The sequence below is a fragment of the Balearica regulorum genome, chromosome 4 (genome assembly GCF_011004875.1).
Source record: "Balearica regulorum gibbericeps isolate bBalReg1 chromosome 4, bBalReg1.pri, whole genome shotgun sequence".
Lineage (NCBI taxonomy): Eukaryota > Metazoa > Chordata > Aves > Gruiformes > Gruidae > Balearica > Balearica regulorum.
In genome coordinates, this window is record NC_046187.1 from 3,447,674 (window position 1) to 3,471,511 (window position 23,838).

The 23,838-nt window shown below is 44.3% G+C and overlaps 1 protein-coding gene across 24 annotated transcripts in view; it reads right to left on the minus strand.

Moving 5' to 3' along the window:
• Window positions 1-8,728: 8,728 nt before the first annotated feature.
• CAMK2D (calcium/calmodulin dependent protein kinase II delta) overlaps window positions 8,729-23,838 on the minus strand; it is a 151,654-nt gene continuing 136,544 nt past the window's right edge. For 17 of the 24 annotated variants that reach the window (XM_075750992.1, XM_075750997.1, XM_075750986.1 and 14 more), the window contains 5 exons: window positions 17,976-18,051; window positions 16,736-16,830; window positions 15,277-15,505; window positions 11,440-11,489; window positions 8,729-10,876 (listed from right to left, as the gene is read on the minus strand). In XM_075750992.1, coding sequence (XP_075607107.1) covers window positions 11,483-11,489; window positions 15,277-15,505; window positions 16,736-16,830; window positions 17,976-18,051 — 407 coding nt within the window. In that variant the 3' untranslated portion in view covers window positions 8,729-10,876; window positions 11,440-11,482. Of the gene's footprint in view, window positions 10,877-11,439; window positions 11,490-15,272; window positions 15,506-16,735; window positions 16,831-17,975; window positions 18,052-23,838 lie in introns of those variants that run through there. The other 7 variants (XM_075750998.1, XM_075750994.1, XM_075750977.1 and 4 more) reach the window with 2 other exon arrangements.

Sequence of the window (23,838 nt, forward strand, 5' to 3'; positions counted from 1 at the left end):
AGATTTATTTCATGTTGTGCACCTAATTCTGCCTCCTGGAAGAAGCATGAAAGTGTAGCAAGACTGTATCTAAACTACGTTATCCAGCCCACTTTTCCCGAAAGGTAATAAAAAAGAAAATCAGCGTTGAGCTCTGCAAGCAGGCGCTAAAGAAAGGATGAAGGAGAGGAGTTTTTACTGCCCCGAACTGCCCCTCTCGATCACATTTAATTACAGAGCGAGGACACCAGTTACGTGGCTGGTCTCCTCTATCGCATTAGCCCCTGGACTGCATCAAGCATTTCCAGGCAGTAAAAAAGAGCCGGTTTTTGGAACAGCGGCCAAATAACAGCAATGACCTGGGTAGAAATACGCTTCTTTTTTTTTTTTTTGGTGCTCAGGGACCTGGAGCAGGACCCAGAAAATGTGGTACAATCTCCCGGTACAGGTAGCGGAGCTATCCTGGGCTGGTCATGACACTTCTGCCTGGGTCAGCCCTTATCTGCAAACAGAATGCCACGATTATCTGGTTTCCTTTGTCTTGCCTCACCGCAGAGGAATGTTTTTTCATGTCGTGGGAAGCGATGACAAGGATGATCCTTCACTGCAGGAGCTCACGGAGTATCTTCAAGCTGAAGCGGGTTTTTTTTCTTTTAATGGAAAATTATCAATGTTTTCATTTCAGTGGGAGCCAAGAAGGCTCCCTGAAATGGAAAGCTTGAAAAACTTGATTTAAATTATCGAAGAACTTACACAAAGTCACTTCTGCAAAAATAGGTAACGGGCAAGCTTTTGGTCTGCTTCAGGCTCTGTGTGCGTGAGCGTGCATTGCACAAGTCGCTGTAAACCTGGCACCCTGTAATTGCACCTTCCCCATCAATCACCCGCCATGGCCAAGCTCCTCCTCCATTTGCCTGACTGCCAGCTGTGTTGGGTTTGTGTGGCAAGGTTTTGGTAGCGCGTGGGGGCATGGGCTATAGGGGTGGCTCCTGTGAGGAGCTTCTAGAACCTTCCACAGTGTCTGACAGAGCCAATGCCAGCCAGCCCCAAGATGGGCCCGCCCCTGGCCAAGGCCAAGCCAATCAGGGCCTCTGTGATAACATATTTAAGAAGGGGGGAAGTTTTTTTAGAGCCTGAGGGGGAAGTGTGGAGATGTAACATCAAGGTCAGTGCAGGAGGAGGAGGCGGCGGCGGCGGCGGCGCTCCAGACACCGGAGCAGGGATCCCCGTGAAGACCATGGGGAAGCAGGCTGTTCCCCTGCAGCCCATGGAGGAAGGATGAGGGGGTGTAGAGATTCCACCTGCAGCCCGTGGAGGACCCCACGCTGGAGCAGGTGGAGGCACCCGAGGGAGGCTGTGGCCTGTGGGAAGCCTGGGCTGAAGCAAGTCCCTGGCCGGACCGGTAGACCCGTGGAGAGGGGAGCCCACACCAGGGCAGGTTTGCTGGCAGGACTTGTGACCCCGTGGGAGACCCACGCTGGAACAGTTTTCTCCTAAAGGTCTGCACCCCATGGAAGAGACCATGCCGGAGCAGTTCGGGAAGGCCTGTAGCCTGTGGGAGAGACTCCATTTTGGAGCAGGGGAAGGATGAGAGGAGTCCTCCCCCCGAGGACAAAGAAGCGGCAGAAACAACGTGCGCTGCACTGACCGCAACCCCCATCCCCCTCCCCCCATTCCCCCCCCTGCCGCTGAGGGGGGAGGAGGTTGAAGCTGGGAGTGAAGTTGAGCCTGGGAAGGGTGGGGGGAGGTGTTTTAAGGCTTGATGTTATTTGGTTTTTTTTATTGTTCTATTCTGTTTAGTAATAAATTAGATGAATCCCTCTTTCTAAGTTCAGTTTGTTTTGCTCGTGATGAGAATTAGCTCTCCCTGTCCTTATCTCGACCCGAGCCTTTTGTTAACTTCTCCTCCCCATCATGCTGGGGAAGGAGTGAGTGAGCGGCCGCGTGGCACTCAGCTGCCGGCTGGGCCTAAACCACGACACCAGCTCGGAAAGATTCACCCGGCATCTGCACATCAGGTCGGGTTCTTGTCACCGTCAGCGGCAAGAAAATGTAGTCACTTTGGGGATGGGGATTTCTGCTAGGGAAAACCTGGTGGGTTTTTTTCCCTTCTCCTTTTTTTAGGATGTACCCAGAAAACACACTGCGAACGTTTTTGGGATGTACTGGCTTCGGACTGCCGACAGATGCAAGGAGTTGGTTTTGGCATCCATCAGCATCGTGGCCTTGGGCAAATTATATACTGTCAGGGTTCTGGCCATAAAGCAGGTAGGTGATGCTCGCCTTACCATCGGTGACCTAGTAAGGATTGATTAGCTAATAGCTTTAAAAGCCTCCCCGTCACACGCCGGAGCACGGCACGACTACGCCCAGTAGTACTGCCTGTTGTTCCAGCTGCGCCCCAGGAACGGGTCTGACCTGAGAGACACACGCAACAGGTAAGTGGGGAAAAATAAGGAGAACAGAGGGAGTAGTAAAGTTTCAGACCTCGACGTCAATGATTCATTGCCCGGAGTGGCGTGCGTTGTCACTGGTTTTAACATGATAAATGCCACGCGGTAATAGCCTCAGGGTTTTTTGCCTTGCACAAACAGATTGCCTGTCACTATTCCGCTTTCCAAACAATTTCTGAATTAATTTAATAAATCTTCTCCCTAATTTACTACAATGTATTACTTTACGATATTTACTTTTGATGAAAGCCGAAAGAATATCCGTATGTGACTGGAAAAGAAAGTGAAGCTCCCTAAGCCTGCCTCCCTTGGTGCAGTATTCATTTGACCTACCAGAAAACAAAATAAGCCCTTTTATAACTTTAGCCTGGTTTGGTAAGACAATGGTTTCTCCATTTAAAAGTTTGAAAATAGAGCGGGATGTCAAGCAGGATTTTTGTGCGTACGTACTGGTTTGGGTTGTTTTTTTCCTTTGTAAAGACTTGCTCGGAGCTCAAGTACCCCCATGAGAAACGGAACCCATCTGTGACGGTCAGTCTTTTCCGTAACTGTATTTGCCACCGTGAGCAAGGCGGGCAAGTTTTGGCCCAGCCCAGCCTCTGTGCTTTACTCTCCACTAACTCTTCTTCAGGAAAAACCCCAGAAAGCACCATTATTAGTTTCAGAGCTGCTGAAGTGTCCATCTTTACTTCCTCTCTTGTGGGCGCACAAGAACAGGGAAGAGAAATCTAGAGACTGATGTTTGAAAAGGTGTTTTTCCTTGGTTTTAGATAAGGTATCTGGAGAAAGAAACATTTACTGAATCTAACGAGCCCTCCTGAGGGGCCAGGCTATTGCCCTCTCCACTTGCCCACAGTTTGGCTGAGCTCGTTAGATATTTCTGTTTTCCCGCGAGAACTGTGACCCAATGGCTTTGGCTGTGAACGCACTGAGCGACAGAAAAAAGAGCTGCTGATTTTGGGACTTCTCTTAATTTGGGTTGGTGACTTTCCGTTCCTCGTGGTGGGTCAGTGCTTATTGGTTTCCTGGGGCTAATCTCAAATTAACAATGTCCAGCTCCTCTTTTTTGAGGCTGGTTTTTTTGAAGCCAGTCCAAGAACTCACGTTCCTAGATTAGAAAGTATTGGTGTTCAGTTCCTCCCAAAGAAAAAGCTGATTTTATTATTAATAAGGGTTCTTTGTAATTATCCAAATTGCCACAGCTTTATACTGTAATACAGTCTGAGTTTGAAGAAACCTACTCGAGGCTATTGATCCTTCTCCGCTGCCAGCCAAAAATGGAGGACCTGAGAAAGGGCATGATGGCAGAGCATGAGACATCGGCACAGAATGACCGATGATGAGGGCAGGCCAGTTGACGTGTGCTGTGGGGATGACTACAAAAAAACCAGCTGTGGGAAGCAACATTGAGCTTTGTGGGCCAAATTCTTAATCCGCAACCAGAATTAATGGTCTGGTAGGAAACACTCATTGGGATTTTATGGCAGTGATTAACCGAGGGAGGAATCGCTATTTTCATCCATGTTACGTGAAGACGTGGAAGCGCGCACGGTGACATTTCCAAGTTGCTCACTTGCTCTGGGCCCTCGGCCACAAACTGGTCTGTTGGTAGACAGGCTGCATTCACAGTTACGTTAAGAAATAATTGCATGTACATCTTCTCCAGTGGTAAAACTGGTTTAGGAATCCTATCCTTTCCCACCCAAAGCTTACTCTATATAACTCCTTTGTTATGCTGATGCAACCTCATCGGATAACCTTGCAAAACCAGACCAGTAGAATGATTGGAGTTAAAAACCCCATCTTTCTAAAAAAACCCCAACAACCCAGCTTTTAACCGTGATCAAAAGTGGGAATAAGTATCTGGGGTGGGGAGAGGAGGCACATTTTGAAACAGCATTGTCCTAGAGAAAAGGGAGAAAGGTGTAAGGCCGCAGTGTGAGCATCGATATTTGAGTTCACCAGAGACTCTGGAGACCAGACCTCTGAAACGAATGGGAATTCAGCATTGAGGTGCTTCCAGCCAAGTGAAACGGCAGCCCACGAACCGCACCCCAAGGAAAACCGGCTCCGCTTCAGATGGGCTGTCAGGCAGCCCCTCTAACAGGAATTCCTACACGAGGAGAAATAGATGTAAAAGCTACAGCCCTTAGCAATGCCTCTGGAACCCGAAGCAGGAACAGGAGCTACACCCAAGCTCGTCCTTGTAAAACTGCTCCAAGACTCTTACAGTGCCTACATTTTGAGAGGTTTGACGTGTCCAAGGCACTTTTAGGATTTAATTTCAGTGACCAGCAGAGCAGCCGAGCCCTCAGCTCACGCTAAACCTCTAGCTCAGGCCAGGGAGGAGGCGTTCAGATGCCCATTTTGCCCGGGGAACTTTTAACCAAAGCGTGTCGAGAGCACTCCGAGCTCCCGACGTTCACGAATCCCCGCTTCAGGGCGCTGCGGCATCACCTACGAGCCTCAGAAAACAAACACGGGGTGGGACAAGTAACATCCTCAGTCACTTTACAAGTAACAGTAGCACAGATCGTCAGCTGCTTCCTACGCCGGCCTCCGGGGCTCCTACCAATTTTGCTTATATTCCATAAATCTCTGAGGGGAGCCATCACCTAGCCCAGCACGCCGGGATTTCTTTGGGAACCCTGTAGGGTACAGGGTGTTTGAAGCAGTGGCTGCTGGATTCAGCAAGTCACCACGGGAAGCACACGTGTACACCAACGCGTGCTAAAAATGGGGCAGTAGGCGCTACCACCAGCACTTGAGGTAACACCGCCAAGCCTACACGGTGTCGACATCCGATCCTGGCAGCTGCTTCGTTCTAGGATAGTCCCCCCAAGGGACCTGTGCAAGGGAGGCAGTAGCTCCATAGTCCATGAACACGGTCCTTCACCAGTGTGTTGGTACACCTACTTCTTCTTCACTGAAACTGGAGGCTCCCGTGATCTTACTATCAGTCCTGGAGCCGAACACTCTTGCTGCTTGCTCTGGTACTTACCGTCTCCTTGGGAGCACTCTCTTCTCCATCCTTACCAAGGGTTCTTTGTTTAGGTACCAACGTTCGGCGATAACTTTGCTCGTAAAACGAGCCGTGAGGCGCACAACCACGGGGCTCTTACCTCCACGAGCAGGCTGGTTGCTTGCTAGCCCCCGAACTACATGTGCTACTCGGCGATCCGTGACCGCCAGCTCCCTAATCCTGGGCAGCTGTCTTCTCACAGAGCCAGCGCCAAATGCCCGAGAAGGGTGGGGAGAAGAGCAGCGTGGTCTCTCCCTTCCCAGCTCAGGGTTATTTTGTTCGCCACGACCTCCCTCTCGATGCAGCGTGCTGTTTATTAATAAACTTTGCTCCTCTCTCCTCCCGGACCGGCTTGCTAGGACACGGGGAAATACTCGACGGCGAGCGGGGAACTCGGCGGAACGCGCTGCCGTTTCTTCTGCCCTGACGTGAGGCAGCACCTTTGCACTACGGGCTGAGTTCAGGGAACGGCAGAAGTGAGTAATTACCAGACCTGGGCCCTTAGCTGGCACCAGGCGTGTCGGATTCCTGATAAATTCGACACTGCAATTGAACGCAACTTTTCAGAGGATGGTCTGTGGCTACGCAGACTCAGCCCTTGCTATTTTAAGGGAAGCAACCTTGTCCCAACCACTTGCCACGTTCAACTATCTAGCTTTGCCAAGTCGTTAGAGGCCTTTAGGATGAAAAAAGGTTATGTGGGCAAAATTCCCAGGTAGTTCGGAAGACGGTTGTCCTGGTTTCAGCTGAGAGGATTGATTTTTCTTCATAGTAGCTAGTGTGGGGATATGTTTTGGATTTGTGCGGGAGACAGCATTGATAATATAGAGATGTTTTTGTTATGTGGACCTATTGTTGAGCAGGGTTTACACGGGGCCAAGGCCTTTTCTGCTTCTTGCACTGCCCTGCCAGCGGGATGGCTGGGGGTGCACAAGGAGTTGGGAGGAGACACAGACAGGACAGGTGACCCAAACAGACCAAAGGGATATTCCATACCATATGACGTCATGCTCAGTTTACAAAGAGCTTGGGGGAAGAGCGGGGGGGGGCGCGGCGGCGTTTGGAGCAACAGCGTTTGTCTTCGCAAGTAACCGTTACGCGTGATAGAGCCTGGGGATGGCTGAACACCTGCCTGCCCGTGGGAAGCGGTGAATGAATTCCTTGCTTTGCTTTGCTTGTGCGTGCGGCTTTTGCTTTACCTATTAAACTGTCTTTATCTCAACCCACGAGTTTTCTCACTTTAACTCTTCCAATTCTCTCCCCCATCCCGATGGAGAGGGAGTGAACGAGCGGCTGCGTGGTGCTCAGCTGCCAGCTGGGGTAAAACCACGACAACGGTCCAGCCCCATAGCTGGGTTCTGGCAACATCTTTAAAGAAAGAATGTGATGTTTGTGAAAATACAGAAATACAGCTTTCCTACGTCTTCACCTTGTAAACCCCGTTTTCTATCAGCTTGCGCTGCCGTTCTGCGGCACACGGGAACGCGTGATTGCTGCGGTCTCCTCGTTTTACGTGCACGCCACCTCGGGAGCAGATCCTGCGACTCGTTCTGCTCAGCCACGGATGGATATCTGCGCGAGAGAGGGAGGAGAAGAGAGGGAAGGCTTCCTCTCCGCTCCGCGACGGACTGCTTTTGCGTGCAGCCCAGGTCGTCCTCCGGATAGCGAGGCTCCCTTCTCGTGGGGATCAAAACCTTCCTCTGCAGACGAGTCAGGTCTCTGCTGTCCCCGCAGGAACCAGACATGGAGCAGTCGGACCTCGCAGCGCTGAACTTTTAACCCGTTCACCCACAGCTCTCTATTTTACCAATAAGTTGTCAGGAAGAAAGAATCTGGATCTCCTGAAGCAATTTGGATCAATTCTCCAACTAATACAGTTAATTTGCTGACTAATGGTCTTTTCTGAAGATGAGTTATGTATAAAGTATTACTGGCCAAATTTAAGGAGAAAGAAAAGCCCTGAGAGAACAAAGTAATTCTGTTTTCTGCGAGTGCGCAGTCCAAGGAGACGGACAAAGGATTAATAGCACGCTGAAGAAACGGTAAAGTTAATCTTTGACACAATGAATTCAATATACAGCTCTAGGAGATGGATGTTTATTTTCTTAACTGTGTCCTGGGAGCCCATTTTTAGAAAATGGCATCGATCCACTTCCTCCAGGTAGGTGTCCAACGTATAATCAAGACCCAGCAAATGGACATTTTCAGCCTCTGAAATATTCTGTGTTCCTTACGTTAAAAAAAAAAAGCGAATGCACGAAAGCATGGGGTTCCTTTCTGCTCCGAACAAACGGCATCCTCTCGTACGCTCCTGCACAGCAGACATCCGTGCAAGGAGACGCCAGGAGGCAGCACATTCAAACGTCTGTGCTATGAAAGAACACCCACAACAAGAAAAAAAGCCACCCCAAAGCCACAAAAACCTCCGCCCCTCTCCCAAATCTTGAACCCGCTGTTTAGCAAAGGTGTTCTCCTCTCCTCCCGCCTCGTCGTTAGGCTTCATCCGCTGATCTCTCTCCGCATACCCGAAATCAGCAGCGATGCCACTGCTGCCGAAGAGCTCGCTGCGGGCGCACAGTTAAATGGAAGTCAAACTGATTTCTGGAATCGTGTTCGGTGGAAAAAAAACCCGAGTAAACAAAGTAGGTAGAAGCGATGTGACAAAATATAAAACCTCCCAACGGGCTACAGCGCTTTCGCTTCCTCCGGGGTTTACCGAAACATTCCAAACCTCTGAGCAATAACTTTTTTTTTTTCCCTTTTTTTTCAGTGCGTGTTTATAAATACATAGCAAACCACCACCCCGAAAGGAAGCGCTGAAATTTTCCCCACCCCAGGAATGCGCTCTCACTAATTATTTATGGACTTTAATGCATTTTTATGGTCTGCAACGCTAATCATACAATAACGGCTCTCACAGCATCTTGCGTTACAGGCCGAGCATACGAAACCCAGTAAGGCAGCTACAGAGATGGGCAAACTACCTAAAACGTTTTTCAATATGAACCTATAAATACAAAGTACAGCGCAAACGGTGTACAACTGGGGCCTCAGGAAAGGCAGCGAAGAACGAACCCGAAGACAAACCCCGAAAGCAAACCCCCGTATTTTCAAGGTCCCTTCCAACCATTCCAGGATTCTGTGCGTTTCAGACCGCAAATTCGGCTCCTAAGAAACCGCATCTGCGTCTCCGACTTCTTAATTCCAACAGACACCACCCATTTTCCAATGCCAAAATCACAACGGATGGGGAAATTAAAACGCGAGCACCATGTCAGCAGAAATCACAAATTTATTAATCCTTAAATATATCAATCATTTACCATTATGGCAAGAAATATGTACACTGTGTCCCATGGTAAACTGCAGTGTTCCAAAATGACAGGAGTGTATAATTCAGGTGTGGTGGAGAGAACAAATCACAATTTCCTCACGTCTCGGCGTGGAAGACAAACTTGGTCTACAGTAATACGTCAACACCACATGCTATGTTAGAAGTATAAAAAAAAAAACAAACCAAAACCAAACACCCTACACCTAATTTGTTAATTTTAAATACAGTTATGCCACTTATAGCCGCTTCACAAAAAAAAAAAAAAAGTAAAGAAATTAATGAGAAAAAAAACCGAGGCCATTACTTTTTTCACAGATCCCATTGGCAGGTTAATATGGCTCAACACATTTATTGTAGATGCTTATTTTAAATATATATTGTTTAAAATCATGTAGTAATTATCAGAGAAGCTTAAATCCATCTACCATACATCCACTAGTAACAACATCAAAATGTTTAAGAACTGCTTTTGATTAGTAATCAACACAGAAAGGTGAAACGATACAAATTAGGAAGCTTTCCCATTTTAAAAACTTCAGGCTGCCGAGTTGGAAATTTTTCACCGCTAAAAAGGACGTCGACTGAGATACCATGCACTATACAGCGCTGCAGAAAACAGTTAGCCCTGTTGGTAACAGAACAATTAAAAACGAAAACAAGAAAAAAGAAAACAAGAAAAAAGAAAAAAGAGAAAAAAGAAAAAGGAAAAAAGAAAAAGGAAAAAAGAAGAAAAAAGAAAAAACCCAATCCCTGTATTTTTTCTATTAAAAATGGAAGGGAATAAACCTAAATGCTCGCAAGGATGTATTTTCACAGCAACGTAAGGGAAGCAAAAATAGCCCCTGTTACAAAGCATTCCCCGCGCAGCGTACAGGCGTTCGCGGCAAGGGATCGGGGCCAAACCAAGTCGGTAACGCTGCAAAACCCGTCGTCCTCGATACTGTACGCTGCGCGGGGATTTTAAGAAACCAAGAGCGGATTGAGGGGGAAGAGAGGGGGGAGAAACAAATCTGCGGCGAAGCGTTAGAGTCTCACTAGAAACCTGGAGTATATCCGTAATATATTTCCAGAGAAGCGAGAGCAGCAGCGTACAGTAGGTAAACTCTTCGTACGAAGCTTTTAAGGCCTAATATTTCTCGAGTGTATTAACCACGCAACTGGTCTACGGCTGAACCAAAATTTTCTATTTTTTAAAGCCTCCATATAAAATTTACAGCACACCCGAAAAGTGATAAAAATCTATGTTTCTCTATTCTTCCGTGTTATATCCTCAAAAACTGCCCCCTCAATCATCACTTAGTTCCTTACGATTTTCAATTTTGCTTCATCATCCAAGAGAAATTTTCAGTTAGCACAGTAAGAAAGCAAAGGTGAAGACTCAAAAGCAAAAAAGAAGCCGCTGGCTCCCCAGAACGCCGACAGTTAATTCTGAAGAGACCGAGCCAGCAAATGATGAGATTTTTCCAGTTTACACAGACTAATAAACTAAGAAGGCTTCAGCTGGTACAAAGCCAAGATATTATCACTTCCACATTTATCAGTGATTTCGTCCATCTACATGCTGTAATAAAAATCTGTTTTTACAGTAACGGAGCTGCCAGCGGAAATCCTAACCGTTCCTACCAGAACCAAAGCAAAATCCCGGAACTCAGGGGAAAAGGAGGAGTCAAAAAACAGTTCTTAAAAAAAAGAGGGTAAAATGTACTTTTTCTTTTTTTTTTCTTTTTTTTTTTTAATAAACACGATAGTTTTTAAAGTTGTCTGTCAAAACTTGGCATAAATGGAGAAAGTGACAAATGTATTCTGTATCTACTGCTGTCCATCAAATCTTTTTTTTTTTTTTTTTTTTTTTTTGTCTTTTATGCCTTGTTATTCTCTATTTGCATGGAACATCACCTTCATTGAAATGTTAACAGTGTACGGATGGAATATACAGCAACATGGTGCATCACAAACGTGTTACATGAAGAACCTTCACACCTTCATGCACTCAGAAACATGCATGAAGAGAACGGGATGGCCAGGATGGTGCTCAACCAGGTGCGTTGGGTACAGAAAATGCAAGAGCGGCACCGCTGATATTTTTAGCTAGGAGGAAGGAGAGAAAAAAGAAACAGATTGCCATTACTGAAGGAACATCACCACCAGATAACAATACATGCTCAAGGGTTAGCCAATGCTATTAAAAAAAATAATCTTCTCAAGATGGTTTAACACAATATTGTGAAGAAAGCCAAGGGGAAAAAAAAAAACCCAAACCCCAAACCAACCCCAAACACTCAGGCAAAGCATCCTTGTCTTTTTCAAACCATTTTACAGACATTTTCCATCTTTACAACATGCCAGAGAAGCCGTTAAAATAAAAAAAGGAAACTGAGGCAGGAAGCCAAAGCGCCTTAACGGATTTCTTAAAGGAGGGAGGGCGGAATTGAGATGCGAATCTCCGAGTTTCACTGACTTCCCCAGCACGTACGTTACAGACACTGCCACGGACTGAGACTCTCATCCAAAAACTGAGCCCAGTAAGGAGGGAGAACCAGATGTCATTCACATGCAAGGCATGCTAGAGCCGTACGCAAAGAGCAAACGAAAGAAAAGGAACGTGTAAGCAAGTAGTTAACTAACTCAGCTGATAATATCACGTGTATTACCGTAGCATCTAGGGGCCGAAGTCGCGACTGGGATCCCGCTGTGCTAGGCACTGTACAAACACAGAACAAACTCTTTACTTAAGTCTTCCTGCTGCGTGGAATTTCACTTAGGGAAGTAAAAGAAGGCGTAAGGTGTGATAAGCGAGGGAGTATAAGCCTGGGAGCCTCGGGTCTGACTTTGGGAGTCAGTTGTAGGTCCCACAGCCCTTTGAGTGCCCGTACCACGCAGGCCAACTCTCTGTGTAAATGCAGACCCAGTTCTGCAAAAAGACTTTCGCACAAGTTCTTAAGAACAAGGAATACAGAAAACATTTCCTACCGCCAGTCACATCGCTCAGAGGGAAACAACGGACAAGATCAAAACCAAAGTTTCTCCTGTCTGACTTGCAGCAAAAATTACAAATAAAATTTATTTATAGACTAGATATACATTTGTGCTCGGATTCTTTTCCAAATAAACTACCTGCCATAAGGAAACATTTCCATATGCCTGCAGCTACCAGAGAGCTCAGTTCTGTCCTTACATTTATGCACACTCCTTACTGGAGCCCTGAAAACAAATAAGCTACTGTGCTCGCAGCAACTGACTCGAATAATCTAGGATATTACGTTCGCAAAAGCAGACCACAGCTGTAATTGCTTTTGCAAGTCTATTAGATTTGAAATTCTTCTTCAGACTTTGTGTGTAAGGTACTTTTTTTTTTTTTTTATTATGGAAGTGCCATTATTAGCTAGTGCGTATTGGTAAGAATTAAATCAATAGCTGTCGACTCTGTACATTTCAAATATGAGAAAAGAAAGGAAGTATCATCTAGAACAATATTGTAATTAAATTTCTTCTGTAGTTTCCCAAATTGGAGTTAATCGGTACGCTGCTGCCCTGACTGGGAGAAGTAAAGGTGAAGTTCAAGGCAGGCTAAGAGACGGTCAGGAAGGGTTCTAGAAGGCGAGTCCTGGCATGGCGCTACATGGGAATCTACCAGTTAAACTGGAGACGATGGGGATTAAAGAACGGATCTGTAAAATAACTAGAAGAAAAATGACAATGCTGGGGCTGAAAGGGGAACTATCAGCCTAGAGGAGACTCACTAGTCTTTGCCAATGACCTGAGCACAAGGAGTAGGGCTGATCTCATGTAGCATTCTCACACTTAGGTGGAAGGCACTATAAATACAAAGGAAAACAGGAGCATTGTGCAAGAAGAGCCAAATAACCTTGAGGCCTGGGTAATCCAGAAGTGTTACGTGTAATAATAGCCAGTACAAAGCCGCACGCTCAGCAGAAGTTTCTACGTACTCATGGGTTGGAAATGACAGTTGAGGATAAATACACGGCTGTCTTGGACGATCTGCTAATGTGATGTAGATGAGGAAAGTGCAAAAATCACGCCAGAACATAGCAGGCGTGGAATTCGCAACAGGGGAAGAATGATGTTGTCAAGTTAAACCTAGCCCCGACCACAACTGTATGCAGTACTTCAGAAGAACCCAAGCTAATGAAAAGACAAACCTCAAACCAAAAACGACGGTGAGGAGCTATTAAGGTAGCCAGGAAAACGGAGATCCTATCAAGAGAAGCCAACCAAGTCAGCCTTGGTTATGTACCCTACGAAAACAAAAGGTGGGAAGCGATCCAATCAGCCTTCATATGAAACAGCTCTTCTCTGCATATCGATCTCCAGCATAGGAGAAATAAGAATGATCAAGGATACATTGAATACGACTAAAATTTACTGGAAAGTATGGTTTCTAACCATCGGACCAATGATATTTTAGAACGGTGACCTGAGCAAATCCAAAGAAACCTCTGAATTCAAGATGAGGGTTAGGTGAGGGATTTATGTGATATTGTTGCCAGTGCCACGCAGGGGTTACGTATCTAGGGCCATGCTGCAATCTCAGAGCATCTCTCCTTAAGCCTTAGCCATGCTCTAAGGCTCTGAGCCGCTGCTCCTCCTCTGTCACCTTTTCAGCTTGGATACGCTCTCGCAATCCTAAATTGTCTTCTGTCTGACCCCACAGGCTCAGAACACCCACTGACATAGACACAACCCTGCAGGCTCAAAAAAAAAAAAAAAAAAATCACCTCTCAGCTTCTTCTCCTTCCACCCTTAGCAGTCCCATCATCCAGAGTGAGTGTCATAAATCACCTTTTCTCTTTAAGATTGCTTCCTCTAAATATGGTTAAGTTAAAAACCCCCACAAAACTGACAGCCCTGCTCCTCCCAACCCCTTCTCAAAAAACAGAGGGGAAAAAAAAAACCCCAAAAAGATGAAATAATTCTCTAGTGCAATCCGTGTCCTTCTGCTATAAACAGTTACTGTCCAGGGCGCGCTGGGACAGGTGAACCTGTTTCACTTACGCTTGCTGGCTCTACACATACCCAGGTCACATCCCTTGACAAAACACTCCTCTATGAAAAGATCAAAAATCTACTTAACACTGCATTTCCAGAAAACGTCACTACTCTTTCAATATTATCTGTTTCAACACTGGCAGTGCAGCTGGAATGTGAAAAGCAAAGGACGACATAGTTCCTGCTCCCATTGGTTCCACATTTGAAAATAAAGTACAATAGTTATCATTAGCTAACTGAATTACTTTTTTCCTAAATTAAAAAAAAAAAAATCCCCACTGAAGTTTAACACTTCATTCTATCACGTTCCTTTACCAAGTATTATTTCTTACGGGAGAGTAGTGTTTCCAGCAGTAAAATAGGGACACGATGAAGTTCGAAGGATGAAATCTAAGCTCCTATCATCCATGCCAGGAAATCCAGCAGCTATCCACACGAAGCCACCTCGCACAAATGTAATTATATCCTGTACAGAGGGCTTGCACCTGAGCAAACCTACGCTAAGCCCGAAGTCGGCGAGGTTGGGCTCTGAGGGATGCAGCAGCATCGGCCGCAAGCAGGCGAGAAACGAAGGACCTGAGCAGAACCCTCCTGAAGAAGCCGTGACTCTTCATCTTGCTGTTGCCACCATGAGCGCGCCGTAATTTACACCGCTCAAGATCGAGGAATTCGGGTCTGCGCACGTTGAGCCACGGCGTGACGCCGAGGGTAGGAGGGGGCAAGCAGGGATGCTCGAATGGACAAAAGAGGAAAATGGTGACGGGCGAGACCCGAGGCTCACCCACAGAGCCGTCGGGTCAGACGGTGACTATGCAGCAGTTAAGCAAAGAGCGTGTGGGAAAAGGAGCTAAGAACGTGATAGGTACTTGTACGGCTTAATTTACAAAGTAAATGTGTAAACTGGCTCAAAATCAACTTGCAGTGAACATAAACTAGGCCTGAGTAAGTAGAGGTGGCTGGAAATCACAACAAATATTACTCAAACTTCTGTTTGTCAGAACAGTGATACTTTTTTTCCTTGAAACTTTCTGGTCAGCTCTAACAGCTCCATGTATCCTATTGCTTTTTATTTTTTTCAGGTTTTCCTGAAGCAGGGGGTTTGGAACTAGATGATCTTTAAGGTCCCTTCCAACCCAAACCATTCTATGATTCGATTTCAGGTTTTCGAACCCTATTTTGTGTGACTTGTATCAAGCCTTATCTACGTTCCACTATTTTTCTGCTCTTCAGGCTGGCAGTTCAGGGACTGAATTGGATCAGTTGGGCGTCACAGTTGAAACCAACAACAGAAAGCATTACTGAAAAAATATTTGCACCAATACCATACGCATACTACTGAATACCACACACGCTGCATAAATGACCACAAGAAATTACACTATCGAGAGGACGGTTTTGTAGTTTTTCAGGCCAAAAGCAGCTGTGAGACTATCTGGTCTGACCTACATCATTTAAGCTGGCGGATCTGAATTGTTCCTTACTTGATAGGTACTGTTGGTGACCCTGAACGGTGAAAATGAACGTTCTGCCATTTCCCATCGCGACGGTGCCAGACCCGCGTTTCCTCGGACTGCATAGTCTTTGGCATCCCGCTTCCATCCATGTACTGCGTGAGCCGGATGTACGCAATGCAAGCGGCGTCGTCACCCACCAGGTGGACGTGAGGATTGAGGATAATGGTGTGGATTGGCTTATTACTTTTGGATAAAGCTAGGAAACAAACACACAGAGGATAAATTAGATTTTCTCTATGTAAGCCAAGGTAACTACAAAACAAAAAAAATCTCAAGCTTAGTAGATACCAAGTAATAATTATTGTTTACAGATAATCACAACTGACAACTAGCTCAGGTACGTTGTAGAAATGAGCACAGTCACGGCATAAAGTATGTTTTCCCCTTCGCTATAAGGAAGCCAATCACATGTTTAATAGTACATATCATTTAATCCGCGTACATACGTGGATTAAATCAAGTGGGGGCCATCATCTTGAGTTTCCCAAACGAGTTTTCCCAATACTTCAGTTTCACTCTGTGTCTAATGTCTAATGACATTGGTACTTTATATTTTCCGTTAAAATAATTCAGCGTTTAACTCGCTCTTGTGACATTTTCAGTGCTGATATCTATGAAAACTAAAAAGCGGTGGTAATGAAAGGAAATATGTTAAGGAAAAATATGGAAAATTCTGTTTCGGAGATGGAAGAGAATTTAGGAATACAATAATCCCATTTTATGCTCAGACACTCCTCAGAAATTACTGGATAAGCTGTTATCTTCATCTACAAGATTTTATTTCCTTTTGAGTCAAGTCTGCTCTAAAACAGTTACCTGCATGATCCTCCAAAACTTTATTAAATCCACTCTATGGGTAATTTTTCTTTCTTACAGCTGACACGATGCTAACACATCCCTCTATATTAGAGAGTGTATTTATATTGATGTTTTCATATGTGTACACGCACACAGGAATACAAAACAGACAGCTGAGCAGATCCTCAGGAGTACAGATTGAGTACATCATCTTCCCCAACCCATCACATACTCGCCGGAAGTGCTGCCTGTTGGCTCCAATCACTGTAACCACTCGATTCAGTGATTTTTAAGTATACTCACTGCATGATTTTCTCTTTTCCCCAATGGAGAAAAACAAAGAAAAAGGATGAGAATTACTAACATTTGTTTGGTTTTTTCTTTTATACATCTTGACTTTCTCTTTCCTGAAACTTCTCTCTGCTATCCAAGGTGCCCTATATGTAGGGTGAACGAGCGTCGCAAAAAGAGACGGAAAAACACCGATAGAAGCGCTCTGAATGAAAAAAGAATACTCCCTTCCCCTGCCCAAATCAATTAACTCCCAAATCAAGATGCTAATTAGACCGGAGAAACACAATCACAAGGAACAGATGAAGATTCGCGTAGATGAGAAAGGAATATTTACCGTTTTCAAAGTAAAACCGGTGAAAGTCCATCCCTTCTACCAGATTACCCAAAGCTTCGGGTTCAAAAGATGTAAGGCCTGGGTCACAGATTTTTCTGCGGAAAAGAGGAAATTCGGTAATAAACACGTGCAGTTCTCTAACACAACTCTGGAGATATTACTTTTTAAATGTTTCCTTTATTCCCGTCGGACAAGTCACCTGTGCCATCACACTGGGAAAGAACTTAAATAGGGAGAAATAATGGAGTTCTGGTTTCAACTAAATTAGTCAATTTGGCAGCTTACTTTAGGTGGACTAGATTTCATATAAATCGTCTTTTGACCAAAAACACCAGACTGCCAAAGAGGGTCCCACAAGTCAATGCTATTAAAAGTAGGAATTTCTACTTCTGACTCCGAAAACTGCCTCTGTGCAATCCAAAGGATAATTTTTATGTCTCACGTCATTACTTAAGCAAGATTTAGTTTTTTTTAACCCCCATTTGGAATAAGTTCCCACTTGCCATTTGTACAACAAAGCTTTTAATGTGATCATACCAAACTAAAGGGTGGTGCTGGCAAGCCTTTACACAGGACGAGCAGGGTCGCTATTGAACTGTGAGGCTTGTGCTGCAACAGGATAAAATCCACCCGGAGAAACAAAGGAGACCAAAAGAAAGGCTGAGAAGGGCTCTCCTCTGCTTTTTAAATGATTTTTTTTTTTGTTTTTTGAGGTAGGAAGAGCAGAGAAGCAGTGATGGAGTTGTGTCTTTACAGAGAAAAGCAGAGAGAGAAATCGGTTCACGTTCCCCCAGGAAATCCTTGCCCGGTGCTCAGTGGAGGCTGGTGGAACCTAAATTCCACGTGGTCTTTCACGCTCTGAAGTACAAATGGGATTCTAGCTAATATCAATCTCTACGCACAACAAAAATTTTCTGTTAAAAGAGCCTTCTACGGTGTTTTCTGGATTTTAAATTGCAAACATGACTTGACTTTGGTACGCTGCATGTTTTGCATCGGGATTACGATCCTGCCTCGGCAGAGCAGCGCATTGGATTTACGCTAGCAGCTCCTCCGAAGGAGGCTCGTGTAAAGCTGGGGCAAGCAGCATGAACACGTCTTGTGTTCCTTGGGGACATCTGAGAACGAACTTCAAGAATAGGTGAACCCAAACACACCCTCATACATGAATATGAATATTTACATAGACAGGGTCAAATACATCAACTCTCCTCACTCCCTCCTAAATGAGAAAACTTACGTGTAAGCTTCAAAGTCCCCATTGTTGATAGCTTCAATCAACTGCTCGGTAACCTTGATAATCTCCTGCTTACGAGCTAGAGAGAGATACAAATACAACTCTTAAAACGGAAGGCAAAGCGGAAGGCGAGAGCTGAAAGGCTGTCCGAAGAACAGCCGCAACAAAGGCATTCTGTCAGTCCTCAGCCGGCACGAGGGCCAGTTCTCCTCCTCGTCTACGGCCAGAGGACACGATGTAGTGTTGCTGCTTTACACTCTTTGGGCTTCAGTGTACTCCTGTGGTCAGGAGGAAATTAAATATACATCAAGATCAATCCACTTCCCTACCGTGCTTCTAATCATCTTTCCTTCACTGAAGGATCTGCTGTTTAAAACCCGAAACGAACCCCAACTCTTAACTTCAAATGAAAGGAAGCCGGTTATGGTTTTATAAGCGATGCTCTAATGTTTCATATACACACGGGCCCTTTACCTTTTAAGCATCTAATGCTGATTTTCAGGAATCTCTGTAACACTTGGTGTTCGCTTTGGCCAAATGGGTCCGTTAAAGTAAGGAGGAATTTAGGACTCAAGCCTACGATCAAGATCCTCTGGTGCAAAGCTCGCGGATTATGTATAACGCACACGCATCCACACAGGTCTAATTACAACGCAGCGTCTTTCAGCTCTGACTTCTGTGATTGCACCCGCCCTTCGCTTGTAAAATGCTTAATGCATCTCTAGTACAATAAATCTCAATGAGATCATTCGGCGATATTACGCTACCTCTACTACTACTACTAAACGCTAAAGAGTAATGGAAGAATAATCCATTAAAAACAACAAACAGAGTATGGATTTCTAGTAAAGAATATTCAAACTCGAGCAGTGTTTGCGTACGCTTCAAAGGCGAAACGATGTGAAACAGCTTCTCCTTTGTCTATCAGGCAAGAAATAAGCTCACGCTTCAGGATTTGTTAATGCTGATAGGAGTTACACTAAAACAGTGAGGAGTACACAAATTCCTGCACAGTGGTATGGTTATTACTAATATCAGTTACTTTAGGAGGACAAAGTTTAAGAGACTTTCCATCAAGATGGAAAACGTTACTGACTTCACGTTGAAAACTGACTTCTACTTTTAAAAACCTTTTTTTTTTTTTTTTTTTGAGGAACAGACATTTATATTTTTGCACTGTACATTTCTCATTTGGTAAAGTTCCACCTTACACTGATGAGGTTCAACCAGAGTGGCGCTGCCCTCAAGTACAGAATTTTGTGAGTTTAATGCTAAACAGGCAAGGGAGACACATTTTACTGGTACATTTGCAGGGATTTAACTTACATTCAACTCCTCATCAAACCTCAGAAAAATCTACCTGGATGACGAAGCTTGAAATACAAAGCAATACAAGCAACCAGGCTGTAGTAGTAGCTCTCTTGTGCAAGCAACAGTTGTAACTCTCCTGCACACTCCTACACGTGGACTAGGCTATTAAACACACACACGCAACTATGCTTGGAATGTTAAAACCAAAGTACTGAGAGAGCTCACACTCTTCTCCAAAAAAGAAAACGTTGGGAGGCATGGGCACAATGTTAAGTCTCCAATGCCGTACTGCAAGACTTGGCATCGTGGTGTTAAAGAACCTTTTCATTTCTTTTATGCTCCACCACCTCTTTCAGTAAGCGCACACCTAATATATTCAGATACAAAGCACCAAAAAAAAAAACCAGCAAGGAAAGAAGTGATGGAGAAACAAGTGGATATAAAGGTCTAGCAAGGCTTTTTGTGAGTGGCTCTTGACTGCTAGACAGCATGATGGGTAAGAATATTTCAAGTATGAATTGCCTCTATTTTTTATTGTGGAAAGTACAAAGAACTTTAACGAAGAAATGTTTTGGCTGCGGATCAGCAGTGGCTCCATTGTCATGTGTTTCAACTGCACAGACCAAACTGTGGACATTGTATGGCACTGGCAGCACGAGCCAAGCGGTAGGATGGCTGAGCAAGAAATAACAGTGCAGTGCTAGAAAAGGCTGCACACAGAAATCCAGAATATGCAGACTTCACGCAGAGAGGAAGTCACAAGGTTTGCGTGCAACATCTCACATACATATAACTCAACTGAAGGATTTGATTAAATAACGTGGTAACGCATTCCAATCAGAGTCTAGGAAATTACAGACTATTAAATCAGACAGTGGAAAATGAGGTAGAAAACTCTGATGAGCTGCTACATAATCATCAGATCGTGTTATTGGATAACAATGTAAGCAATGAAAACGTATACAAAGGTACTGTAGTTTCCACGTGCAAGAGACACAAAACCACACGGACACCTAATTTTACTTTCGCTTAGCTAGAGACAATTGGCAATAGTCCCTTTTTCACTAACATCAGTCATTTCTCTCCCAAGTTCTACCATGAGAAGCCCACGGTTAACTTACACGTTATATATACTCTGACCAGGAACCGCACACAACTGTGAATATTGGAATATATTCTATTACACAACATTCTGCGACCCAAGCCCAGAGGTTTATTAAGGTGTTTTGTTTTGTTTTAAATGAATGGTGCGTTACCACCAATTTACTCGGACTGGCATCTGTTCGTGCCTTCAACAGCATGAGTGGAAGGAGCGTGAAGGACAGAGGTTTCTCTCCGCAACTCTTTGAGATGTTGAGACTTGATTTCAATCTGAATGAGAATGGAAATTTTTGCTAACATATGTTTAAAAAAAAAGTAATGGTTTGGGTCAATCAAAATGTTGCACTTCAATCGTACCTTTGAGGTTGTACTACCTTACAAGATATAATCTGACATCGACCCCAGGAGGGAGAAATTAAACCGTACTGCCAAATCGCTCTTTTTCCTGTTTTTTCTTCCAAAATAAAATTGCAGTGGAACATTTGTTGAAGTTTTCTGACAGGAGCCACCTAGTATTACAGAATATGGTTCCAGCAAAGATTCTCTGGACAGTACTAACATTTAGTAGAGCTGTGTCTGCTGACCTGTCCGTGGAACATAAAAACCATCCATCAGGCAGCTCTACGGGCCAGCAAAGTAAGTAAATGAGATTAAGGCAGTATCACTGGCACAAATCAATCACCGTCCAACTCCAGCCCTAGCGTCAGTTCTTCCAGTACTTGTGGAAAGACTTCGCAGCTCACGATGAGCACCGTCAGGAAGAGAAAGATGTTGTCAAATCATCTGCCTCCCAACTCATTTCTCAATTTTTCTACAAAATTACAAGCACCACGTGAAACTGTATATGAAAGCAACTATGCTACTCTTCCCTTTCAGTAACACACAGATAATTACACGCATATTCGAAAATTAGATTTCTTCCTATTTAGTGATCTGATAAGCAAAATCCCACTGGCAGAAAGTGAGTAATTGCCAAAGACAGAGTTGAAGCGTAATTTAGAAGCTGGAGTTCCAGAAACAATTTATTCTGTGTGCAACCTCCTCCCTCGTTCTCAGCCCTTACTCATTTGAGAGCAAGAGTGAACATTACAAGAAAAAGATGGTCAAGAACACAGCAGTATGAAATATTCTGTAGCATCGGATATCAAAGAATAATTAAAATAACGATTCTTTTGGGGGGATCTTTTTTATCTTAGCAGGGAGACATATAGACCAAAAGTATTTCAGCTGATAAATAATGTTGTCTAGGAAGCAGGGGGTTAGCCTGGGAGGAAGGCAGAGAACGGAATGGCGAAGAACTGGAATACATCGAGCAGAAAAGTGGAAGGCGACTGGAAGGCGGCGAGAAGGAAAAGGCAGCCGTGACTCGGTGGCCACGTCAATTAAGTCAAACACTTGGGCTTTTCCTTAGCGCCAAGGAAGAACTAGGGAGGGCATGGAAGATGAACTAAGGTGAAACGGATATGGGTAGGAACAAGGTCTGGCCATCGCAGACTACATCTGACAGAAATCACTGGCACTTATTAACGTGGTAAGAAAATTACCAAATTTTCACGATAAATTTGATGGAGTACACGTAACACGTGCTCTTCCAAACCTCCAATTCCTTTTTCCATCTAAACACACATTACAAACTGCACAAGGACAACCAGCACACACACGAGGCATTAGGGAAGAGGCATCTGGCCAGTTCCCGTCTGCCAGATACCTGTCATTTACAATCACCATTTTAATTCGATTTTTTTTTAAAATCCAATAGTAAGCTTTGCTTATATTGAATTCTAGGAGAATTATGCTGTTTGACTTCTTACAGTGGCAATTTTATGCTATTATACTTTTTATTTGATGCCCTAAATAAGGTACTTCAGCTTTGGTTAAAGCTGGCCAGAGATCCGTACGCTCTCTGCCAGAGCAATTTTCTTGAAAAACTAAGAATGAAAAAGGCTGCGGATAGTATCGCAGAGAGCTACCGTAAAGTGGCAAACTTGCCTGGAAAAAATGGTAGCTTTTACATTCTTTGCTCCGAATACAGGTGACGTACATCCATGAAAGAACAGACCACGGACCTACTCTCTAAATATAACCGTTACCCCTGTAGGGACAGTGAGTTAAGGTAATAAGATAGTAGCGGTTCAAAAAAATACGACCCCTGCTTTGGCAAGCGAGTAGGTCTATGACTAATACAAAGGCAGTTCAAGCAAAAATATTATGAAGAGCAGCTATAAAAAGACCAAATAAGAAGAAAAGAACAAACCAGGACATTTTCTAACACTGGCTGAATTTTTTTCTGCAGCACTGCTGTAGTACATACGTTAACTTTAAACGAGTTATTAGCCTCTAGCTGTATTTCTCTACCTTTTTTCCCCACTCAGCTACAGGGTGGGGATAATCTTACATAACTAAAGAACACCATTAACACTAACATCTAAAGAACACTAAGTAAGAACACCATCTACTCAAAAAGCAGCTAATACTATAAATACCTTAAACCTACAGGGTGCAGTTGACATCAAGTATCACAGGGGGAAAAAAAAAAAAAGAAGAAAGTACAAAACAGCAGCAAAATCTGGTTTTCTAGGAGAGAACTATGGGCTTTTCTTCCCTGCCTGTAGCCCCAGGCAACATTTGGAAACTCATCTGCAAGAATCACACAGAACGACGGCTATTTTGGTATTTTAATTGCAGACAGAAGGTGTAGAATAAAAACGAGCTGCAGATATGTGAAAACGCAGCTTTCAGAAATACACGTAGCAGAAACTGCACGTTTTGCGAAACACAACAAAGAATTCTTGGTAACTGATTGACCACCGTATTTATCCATGAAGTTCTTCATAACTGACACCAGCATTTTTATTCTGAAAATAATAATTTAAACCACCTTACAGTTCATTCAGATATTGGCGTCTCTTTCTACCGTTATCAATCCTCTAGATGATTGACTATGTAATTACTACACTGGAATGGTTATTAATTACCCCCACTGATCTTACAGAAGTAGGAATACGCATTTTTATTGTTGACGTACTTCTTTTAACACAAAATAACCCCAGGAACAGCCTTCACGCTAGCAAAGTTATATAAACCCAGTATTTTTGGTCTTTCAGAAAATAGCTTATCAAATGAGCATGGTGCAGAGAGCAACAGGGCCGGTGAAATCCACAGCAAAGCCAAATCGTCTTTCAAATAACGCCCGAACCAGGGAACTGCACACCCCTTACTACGGCGTGCTCCCAAACAGAGCGCGGTGAAATCCCTGCCAAGCAGTACAGCACCTCTCCAGAGGAACGAGGTGCCCTGGTTACAGCTCAGCACATGAACTCAAAGATGATGAAAATTCTGCTTCTTACTTGCTCACATGTTGTATCTCATGGAAAAAACCAAAACCCTTAACACTCTTCAACTCGGTACTCTTAACTACCTATCTTGGTACACATCAGACCGGATTAATCTCGCA